At 41.8% G+C, this 10872-nt stretch overlaps 1 protein-coding gene across 2 annotated transcripts in view; it reads right to left on the reverse strand.

Annotated features, from left to right (window-relative positions):
• BDNF (brain derived neurotrophic factor) overlaps positions 1-1691 on the reverse strand; it is a 53416-nt gene extending 51725 nt beyond the window's left edge. Inside the window, exon 1 of one of the 2 annotated variants that reach the window (XM_039866073.1) lies at positions 1375-1691. In XM_039866073.1, the coding sequence (XP_039722007.1) occupies positions 1375-1377 (3 nt within the window). In that variant the 5' untranslated portion in view covers positions 1378-1691. Of the gene's footprint in view, positions 1-301; positions 630-1374 lie in introns of those variants that run through there. The other variant, XM_039866087.1, reaches the window with a different exon arrangement.
• Between the last annotated feature and the right edge of the window lie 9181 nt (positions 1692-10872).

The following is a 10872-nucleotide window of genomic DNA, read 5'->3' on the forward strand; positions in this document are numbered from 1 at the left end:
GGAAAAGAGGGAGGTGAAGGGGAAAAAGAGAGAAATCTTACATTTGAATCAGACATTTGCAGGTCCAAGTTAACTAAACTCATTATATCCGCATGAAGACTGAGCATTTTTCTTCTTCTCTCTCTTTACCCCTAGGCTCTCACCTAGGGCAATTCAAACTAGGAAAATACCAAGAAACAACCCCCCCTCTCACGCTTTCTTTCTACCTCCTCCCCTCCACTACACGTCCTCTTGGGAAGATCTAGTATCAAAATAGCTCAAGATTTGGGATTTCAGGGGGGATCCCCGCCCCGGTGCTTACCTTCTTTGCGGCTTACACCACCCCGGTGGCTAGATCCTGGAGATAAACACTTGCATTTCCCAAAGTTAACCCAGTATACCAACCCGGAGCTTGCCAAGAGTCTATTCCAGCCTACACCGCTAGGAAGCCAACTTCAGCGAGCTCAATGAGGGGACCAAACTGGGGCTCGCTTTCCAAACCCTCCGCTCCAAAATCTGATTCTTCAGCCCAGATCTCAGTGTGAGCCGAACCTTAGAAAAGGCGCTTCTTAAGGGCGACACAGGGCTGGCTTTACTGCGGGGACAGGACGGCTACCTGGAGCACCACGACCTCGGACAAATCTGTTGGCTCTGTCCAAGGTGCTGAATGGACTCCGATCGCCCGGATTACACACCCCGCGCAGCAGGAAGAAAAGACTAAAAAAATCTCTAATTAAGTGGTACTTGATATTGCTCTAGACAATTTCTTCCACTTCCTTACGTTTTGTCACGTGCGGATGGCTTTGCCAAAGCCATCCTGTTAATAGTTGATCACATGTTGATGAGACCCTTTTCTTCTATGAGAGGATTACCCATTTCATTACCGGAGATATGTACTTCTGACTTATTTCTCTCCCACCAACCCCACCCCCATTTGCACCCAAACTCCCAGTCTCTACCCCATCCTTACCCCCACTCCACCCCTACCCCAACCTCTAATAGCATTATTGTTTTAGATGGAAATTAACCCCCTTGCGAATGTCAATTACATGTTCATATATAAATCATAGAATATGCTCATACACCACACGCATAGAGGCAAAGAATGGAATGCAGGAAGGCTGAGAGAGAAGCATCAGCCTTGAACAGCCAATATAACACACACACACACACACACCCCCTCCAGCTCCAAGTTTGTTCCACGCAGTTCCACATTGCTGTGTTAAATCTCAAATGAATCCAATTAAAGTTGCACTATGTAAAAACCCGATTCTCCTGGCCTGAGTAGCTGCTGTTCTTTGGCGTGTGAAATGCTTGGAAGAGCTGTGATATGCCCGTTGTTAAGCAACATGTCAAAATTTTTTCAATTATAATGCAGGGTTTATTGCTACTCACCATTGTGCCTTTGCTGTCCTGGAGACTCAAGTGTCTTAAAATCCCGTCTCCCCAACAGATGCTGGAAGGTAATGTGTCTTGTTTGAAGTCATCATGTGAGAAGTTCGGCTTTGCTCAGTGGATCGCCCACCACTTGGTGTGACTTATGAATCTAATAACCCTTTGCAATATCCGCAAGCTTAAACTCTCAACCACCTTGGCGACTACAGAAGACAAAGCAACTGGCATCGATGTTGAAAAACCTATAGATTTACGCAAACGCCCTCACTCCGAGAGAAACGTTTCCTTTTGAGTTATTACGTGATTCTAATGAATGAGCGAGGTTACCAATGCCTGCCCAACTGCCCTGCTATATAGAGGGTGGTTCCTGGATCTGCCTCCCAACCGCCCGTCACTGGGTGCTAGCACAGAAAGTTCCCGAGGAAAGTGAGGAGTTTCAGGGTACCCTGATAAAAACAACCCAGCCTGCACACCGCTCCCTTGCCCACTGCTCAGGTCACACCTAGGGCTCTGACAAAGCTGAGCTCTGCTTGGGAGATTTCTCTGTCGCCAGGTAAGAAAACCTTTGCCTCGTCAGGCTAGGGCGGGAAGACCGCTGGAGAACTTGTTGCTTATCAGCGCCAGCAGGCTACCGCTTTAATAATAATACCAGAAAAGCGCAGGAGGAGGGAGGAAGGGGAGTGCGGCAACGAAGACGACTATCCTTGCTATTAACGTGACCAACTCACTGTGACTCCCTTGGTAAAAAGGAAACTTCTTAGAAAAGTTCGTGCCCCTCCCCCATCCCGATCATGACTAAGGGTCTCCAACTGATGAGGTCGTGAGTGATGATCAAGTGGGGGTGGGGGGCTAGGCGGCGGGGGGGGAGGGGGAAAAGTGGACGTGTGACTTGTCCTTGAAGGAACAACTACGTGCGTCGAAGCGCGCATCAGCCCGGCGACTTTCCCCTTCCCTCTTAGGGACTGATGACTAGGCGAGAGGCACCGAGGCGAGCCACTAGTTGCCCACAGAAACCTGTGTAAATCGAGCTCTCGAGCGGCTGAGTTGAATGAAGTTATGACTGCGTTTGCTCTAATGGGTTATGGCTTTTCAAATGTGAGTTAATAGCCCCGGTGCGCAGCTAGATCGGCATGGCGCGTGGCGGAGTGTGGAGCCGCAGGCAAAGGCAGGGAGGGGTGCCACCGCATCGGCTCAGCGCTCCGCGTCCTCTCGGTGCTTCTTCCTTGGAGTCGCTTCCGCATCATCCGGGGGCTCCCGGGCCGCCAGGGTGCCGGGGTGAGCGCGGCGGGAAACTGGGGCCGCGCGCAAGAGGAGCCAGGGCTAGGGTTGCGAGCAGCAGGAGGGGGCTCTCCCAGGAAGCCCTGCGGTTAGCACCCGCGCTTCTCCATCAGTGGCTGCGCAAGCTAGGAAGTGGAGAGGTCACGTGTCGGCGGAAAGTAACTTAGAAGGGAAAGGATGAACTTAAAGGAGAAGAAAAAAGCACAATAAAACAAACCATCCCCCTACCTTCTTCCACCCCGTGCCCTACCCCATGTGTAAAATAAAGGTAAAGGCGGGCGAGGTGGAAGAAGGGAGCCATTCTCTGCTGGAGACCAGGGGAGAACTCAGGAAGTCTCGGGCAACGAGGTAAGTCGACTACTGGCAACGTTCCCCAGCCTAGGAAGTCGCAAGCACAAGGTATCTTTCCACTGAAGCTGCCCTTTGGCTACCCGCAGCCGGCTCCTGCACAACGAAGCTGTGGAACCAAGGATGACTGTAAACCAGTTGTTATGGAGATGTCGGTCGCTCTGAGGAGCGCAAGAGCCCTGGGAAGTCCCCAGACGCATTTCAGGTTTCGTCGTTTTGGCACCGATCACCATGATTTTACTCTCCATCCAGGGTTCCCACGAAGGGCACCCACAAAACACGTCACAGGCCCTGGCTGCGGCGTTATTGACTGCAGGGATGAGGCAGATAGATGCTGCAGAAGATGGTGGATAGCTCTTAAGTTTTGGAACGCCCACCTCTTTCCAATTTCCAGTTTCTTTATGCCGATCAAAAGTGCTGTATTTAAGTGTCTTTCGTGCTTCCTTATGTGTACAAACCTCAATGACAGGAGAGGATATGTTAGAACATTAACATTCAGTGGCTGCTTCAAGGTCCTGCTCCCCTATTCCTCCCATCCCAGAAATGCCTTCCTTATGGAAAACAGGTTTTACTTCCTAATTCTGTATGTAGACTTTGTTCACTGGAGTCCCCATTGGTACCGGGTTATTACTACCATAAGTCCAGTGTTGAGTTGATACGGCTCTACAAATGTTTCAGTCAACCCAGTTTATTATAGACTCTAGCCAAAATACATATCTAAAAAAGCTTGCCAGACCTCATCAGGGAAAGTTTTAGACTTGCCAGACTCCTAGAGACCTGAGTTGGGTCATCATAAAAGGATGCCAAGACACCCTCACAGTCATCAATGCAACAGTCCTTTCGACTAAAAGGACTGCTCAGATTGTCCACAGACTGACTTTTTTTGTCGATCCATGAATTAGCCAGCAGATGCTGCCCTAAGACTGGGACAGCTGGCACATACCACCCCCAGAGGTCTTGGGGTACAGGTTTTATAAACAAAACTGGTTTCTTGAGAGTACAATTCATAATACCATAATTAAGTTTCCTTGTCTATTCAGTGACCCTAGTATAGATCTGCAATCTTAAAATAACACAGGGAGATGACCACTGTGTTATTTGAACATAATCATTCCCCATTGTCATCTATATGATATATTTTATCTGACTTCTTTGTCAGCACTTTGTAATATGTATAGAGACTATCATTTATTCTTCTGATGGGTATTTATTCTGAAAATTAATGCCATATTTTATAATGGGACATCGTGAATTGTTAACTTGGGAGCTTGAGGATTCAGAACATTAACGATTAATTAATCTGAAATAATTAGACAGCACATGATTGTACTATAAATATTTCCCAAGGAATATTTTTGACCATTGACTTTTCTTCTTAGAGTCATTACTAACACCTACAACTGATAAAACAAGACAAGGGACAAGAGTTGCTATATAACCAGAGTTGCGAAAGAGACTTGGGGAGAGGAATGGAGAGATGGTGTTTGACACACATTTTTTTCCCTCCTCTCTTGATTTTTCAGTGATCGAAGGGAGAATTTTCTTCTCTTGGTGCATTATCAGGTCTCCATCCTTTTATCTCCATCCACACATGTATTTTCTTTCTTTTCCATCTGCTGAAATCCAGTGTCTAATATAAGCAAAGGCTGCAGTCATTTCATTTGTTAAGATAGATGTCAAGTACTTTAACTGCCACAATTTTAATCTCAGGAGCACTTATTTCTGAGGTTGTCTCATTTTCTCCACACAACCTTAGTTGGCTGTGATATGAATACCACACTTCTCTAGGTTCATCTGACACCATTCACTTTTAGTAATGATAAGAACATTTCAAACTGAACAGCAAATGAATCTTGTTCCTTAAAGATCACAACCTAACAATGTAGCCACATTTTAAGCAAAGTGTATTAATATAACGGTGAAGGAAGGCTTTTTGCTTCCAAACTGAGCGTTGTGTTTCTTTAGGTGAATTGCTTCATGTTCCATGCAGTTTTCTACCAAAGTCATAGTTATAAAGCTTATCTTCCACTTGTACCTTTATGAAGATGGCTACAAAAATTAATAAGAAGCTTATGAAGACTAGGAGGCATGATTCAGTTATAAAATAAATAAATCCTAGAGATGTAATGTACAGCATAGAAAATATAGTCAATAATATAATAACTATATAGTGGTAGAAGGTTACTAGAATTGTCATGGTGATCACTTCATAAGGTATATGGATGTCGAATCACTATATTATACACCTGAAACTAATATAATATTGCATGTCAACTATACTTTAATTAAAAAAACAAGGAAGCAGAAAAATATCATTAAGTAGATGTGTGAAGAGTCTCAGAATTAGTGAGAGAGAGAGGTAATAAAACAGTAGCCCATGAAATCAGAAATGAAAGATTTCTTTTTCTTAGGGAATTAGCAGACACTTAGTATATTCCTTGAGATAAAGTTTACTCTCTTAATTTCTAAAAGGAAATTCAGCAAGCCACATTAAAAAGAATGGTTTGGGGATTCCCTTCCCCATATCAAGGCAGAAGTGATGAAATAGTACTTCCATTTTTTTCCTCCTAACTTTTCTATCCAAATCTCTTTGGTTGTAGTTAATTATCAATCTCTCCATCTCACCTTGTGTTGGATGGATTAGTGGATAGATTATTTCCTTTCTTCTCTCTTACTCTTACTTCCTCTCCTCCCCTTCAAAAATTATTCCATGCTGGGCACTTTGATAGGGACTGGTATCCATATATTAAAAATTCTCTACCATATAGAGTCTGAGTTGAATAGATCCAAGGTCTAATCTATAAGATCTGGGGAGTCAGGTAGAGAAGATGATATAGTTGAAAAGTGGTAATTATTGCTAAGATGTCAACAATGCCTTCTCCCAGTCAATACTTCAGGATCACTTGATATAATGAATGAAGAAGAGTGTTCACAAAGAAGTTAAGATGGTGATATAATTGCTGTCTTGGAGGCTTAAAAAAACGGATAGCAAAAGCGTTCTGTTGATGATATAAAGAGCGATTCTGACCAGGTAGAAAGAAAGATCAGCTCTCTTAGTCACTTCCTGATCTCTAATGGTTCTCCACAGGCAATAGAAAGAGTGGCAAAGAATCACGATGCACAATTTGGAAAGCTTTTTGAAAACAAGAATAGACAATGATTGCCAAGAACCTGGTGTTGAGCTCATATTTAAAAAGAACTCAAGGAATCTTCCATCTATAAACCTAGTTTAGTTTTAGAGAATCAAAAAGAAGAAAAAGGAAGCCTTGGAAAAGTGATGATTTAGTTGCTATAACTTTTGTGTGTTACTGAGCCTGACAAGTAAGCATGAGACAGAAGATCTGGACATGACTTAACTCAATTTCAGTAAACCAGACAGCCCCATAATGAGGCTGAAACAAGACCACATGGAATATTGAGGAAGAACTGAATGATTTTCAAAACCATCTTGCAGGCAAGAGATGAATTAGAGAAAGTATGGGTGGCAAGTGGGGAGAAGTGACGCTGCTAATATGAAAAGTTGATAGGAGATTAAGGCAGGTCAAGAACATGTCAGGTCAGGGCTTGCAAGAAAATATACTTAGTTAAATGTAAGATCATATTTGGAATTGAATAAAATGAGAAAATCACATAATTTAGGATCATGGAAAGGCAAGTAAAAACTAGTAAAGTTGTAGAGTCTATATCATGGCGGCACCTAACAAGGTATGCTTGTGATTTAATTTGCCTAGAACATCTGGAGGGAAACTTTCACAGGGGCTAAAACATTTTATGATAATTTAATATGCACATGAATCTTCTGGGCACTTTGTTAAAAAGCAGGATCTGAGTGTAGTGTGGGGACCAAGATTTGATATTTTTAACAAATTCCCAACTGATAGGGTTGGAGCACACTTTGTGCATGCTGCTCCAGCCTATGATAAGATTTGCATTATAGTTTCATTGAAAGCTAACTAATCTCTTTATTAACTGAAGTGAATGCCAAATAACAAAAAATAATTCTAGGAAGAGACCTGTTACTTTAATCTTAATGTTACACAAACCACCAACTTTAACTCACTTTTGCATCCATTAATTCTAGAGATCCTGAACACAATGGACATCAACCTCTTGTTATTGACAACATTGGCCATAGTTTAAGTGTTTGTCATTTTATAAGCATTGAAATAAAAGAAAAGAGAATTGGCTCGAAATATATTGGGTACATTGCAGAAATGAAAGGAATCAGGAAAAATTATTCTAGTCATGTAAAGAGGATTGGTTAGGTCATATTATAAGTCCTGAGCTCATTCTGGGTTTCTTTCTATAAATAGGATATTTTGGAACTAGAGAAGGCATAGCAGAAGGCAACCAGAATGACAGAGGGATTTGGGGAATTTGCTTCTGTGGAAAGGTTAAAGAAACTAGGTCTGTTTTCTTTTGTAAGGAGAGAAAAGATGGTACCTCACTGAGGTGATATCATTCTAAAAGTAGTGGAAGTAATAGGATGCGACAAGAGAACCTTATGGAAACAAGAGTAGAAGGATTCTGGCAAGAAATGAAGGCCAGAAGAATGGCTCCAGCTTTTCTAAAAACCCTCAGTTAGCAATGTTCTTATTGGCAAAATTCCACTAGTCATAAAAGAAGGGGTAATGCTGGATTTAGATTAAGAAATAAATGAGAGACAGGAAATGAGGAGGCAAGAGAGACCTTATATCTTCCTTCATTGAGAAAATTTTCAAATGGGCACTTATTAATCCTACAGAAGCCCTACTCTCATAGCACATGGTGAACTTTACCAGGATTCCCCAGGCTCAAAGACTCTGCTTCTGTAACATATCACATCTCTGCTTCCGCTTCATCCCAAAATGGTACTTTCTCCATCAGTTCAGCAAAGAAATGTATATAATCAGTTACAATATTCAGGTCTCTTCCTCTGAGATACTTTTTCTTCTGCATCAATCCTGGAAAACATTCTCTTTTTCAGTGGATAGAAAAGCATCGTCCATGACTTTGCGTAAGAGATCCTAGCATCGTCATCTGATCCCTAAAGCTCAGAGATGGAAAGATTTGCAGGCCATTTTGGTCAACACCATCATTTTACAGTAGAGGAATGTGGAGCTTAGATAATCATGCAATTTTATCTGTGTAGTATTGAAATACATACACTTTCCGGAAACTTTGAAAATCCCCCAATGACTATTTGGAAAATATTGGTCATACTATGAGTTAACTGGGAACTCTAGCCTTCTGTCAAAATTAATTTTTTAGCTCTGTGTCTTTTCAATAAGACAATCCTTGAGGGAAATTCTTCTAGGTCCACTGCTTTAAGATATGTCAGGCTGCTGTAAATGGTCAATAATTCAGAAAAACAGGTAGAAGGTGGCAGTTCTTCTAGCTTCTCCTTAGAAATATATGAGGCCCCATATTCATGTTATTATCTCTGTTTCTCCCTCCACCAAGACAACATGAGATCGCCCATTACCACTTTCCTACTACTCTGCCCTCTTCTGCATCCTAAGGGTCAGCCTGAGAAATAGAAGAGGAAAGTGTTCCAAAAAGAGAAAGAGGCCTCTGTGAAGATCCTGAGGTGGTGTTTTAGTTAATGCTGTGTGACAAATCACCCTGAAACTTAGTAGCTTAAAATTAAGTAAACATTTATTATGTTCATGTTTTCTATGGCTTGGGAATTCTCAATCAACTTAGCTTGGCAGTTCTGGTGTAGAGGCATAGCAGGTCTCTTATAATGTTGCCATCAAGATTTCAGCCCTGGCTTCAGTCGTCTGAAGACTTGATGGAGACTGAGGGATCTGTTTCCAGGCTATTCACATGGATAGACAGATTAAAATAATAGTTATCATCCATTGAGCCAAGCACTGTGTTCAGGACATTATCTACATATTTCTGTTTAATCTTCTCAATAATCTGACTATTATAACTATGGCATGGAGAGGTTAATTAACTTTCCCAGAGTCAAACAGCTTCTAAGTGGTAGAGTAGGAATTAAAACTCAGGATTTATGCTTTTAATCACTAGACTAAATTTACCCCTCCTTGCTATCTCCCTTTCTTTTGTTTTTATTGCAGTCTACTTTGTGTTAGAGTATTGTGATAAACCAATCTCAATTAATTAACTGCCCATTCTGTCCCCTACACTGTAGATGGTATATGATTGAAGCTTGATATAATTTTGCTACACAAATTGGAGTTAATATACTCCTCTTATCTCAGGGAAGTCTTGTTTTCTAACCTCACACAACATAGACACATAGATTGGAATGTGAGGTGATTCTGGAAGAAAAACATTGAACACCAATTGCCCTATGTTCCAGAAAGGCTCAAACCATTTCTGGAGTCTCCCCTTTCCTCACCTCCATCCCAGAAGGTAGCAGATGCATCCTAGAAGAAGCCTAGCCAGAACATAGGCAGACTCCTTTCTAAGATGCAGGTTATTCTTGAAATCCAAGATATATAAATCAAAGATGGGGTATACACTGCAAATTAGGGGGCACTAATGCGATGACTCAGAATCCCAGAATGGGTCTGAGTTTACAAATCACTGAGATGTTCCCAAAGTCTTGACAGATCTATGTTAAGGCAGAAACAAGGACTTCATATTCTTAAATATTACTGTAATTCAGAATCTTAATAGTGACCTGAAGTCCAGAAATGTCAGGCAAGAAATGGGAAAATAATTGAGCAGGCCAGAGATCCGGGTTTGCTGAGTGGGCCATGAACCCAAAGATTTGGAATGAAGACAATTGTGAAAAGCCTAAAATTTCAAGAAAAAAGGAAGAATATTTTGCCCTACACTGGGCTTTTCTTGACGTCCCCTGCCTCTGTTTCCCCTCCTCTGTAAAGCAGGGTATAAGTCTTGGAATCACCTGATGTGTTGAGAAAAGAACTGTACTAGAAAGAACTCTTATTCTGACTGTTACTAATTGTATTGTCCGACCCTGGCTAATCACTTTCTCTCTCATGGCCCTCAGTTTTTCCACTTATATAATGGCATTAGCTTTGTATTTGTTATGGGCTAAATTGCATCCCCTCTCAAAATTTGTATGTTGAAGTCCTAATCCTTAGTACCTCAGAATGTAACCATATTTGGAGATAGGGTCTTTAAAGAGGTAATTAAGTTAAAATAAGATTGTTACGGTGGGGCTGTAATCCAATATGACTCGTCTCCTTATAAGAGAGAGACACCAGGGATGTGTGTGCACAGAGGAAAGATTATGTAAGAACAAAGCATGAGGGTGGCCACCTACAAGCAAAGGAGAGAGGCCTCAGGGGAAACCAACCGTGCTGGCACCTTGACCTTGGACTTTTAGTCTCCAGAACTGTGAGAAAATATATTTCTTCTGTTAAAGGCACCCACTTTGTGGTGTTTTGTTATGGCAACCCTAGAAAACTAATACACATTTCAAGCCATAATATTATCTGCCTTTCTATAATCTGTGAAATTTCCTTCGGTAGTGTTAATATTGGGATTGACTGAATTTAACAGGAAATTCTTCAATAGTTCTCTGATTAAGAGGTAGAATCTATATGCTCCTCCCCCAAATCCTGGTGGTCTCTGCGACTGCTTTGACCAATGGAATATAGCAAAAAAATTTCCAGGTCCAGGTCCAGGTCTTAAGAGATTTTTAACTTCCTTTTCCTGTCTCTTGGGTGCTTGATCTTGGGCCACCATGTCAGAAGTTCAATTGGCCAAGATGTTCGGCATCTGAATGAAACAATCCTGGAACCTCCAGACAAGACCATCCCCAACTTACAGCCATCAAGTGACCCTGGTTAATGCCCTGTAAAGTGAAAGAATTGCCTAGCCAAGCCCGTTTGAATTTTTTTCTCATAAAATCATCAGATGTAATATGGTTGCTGATGTAAATAAACCACT

The sequence above is a fragment of the Pteropus medius genome, unplaced genomic scaffold, assembly GCF_902729225.1.
Source record: "Pteropus medius unplaced genomic scaffold, Ma_sr-lr_union100, whole genome shotgun sequence".
Classification (NCBI taxonomy): Eukaryota; Metazoa; Chordata; class Mammalia; order Chiroptera; family Pteropodidae; genus Pteropus; species Pteropus medius.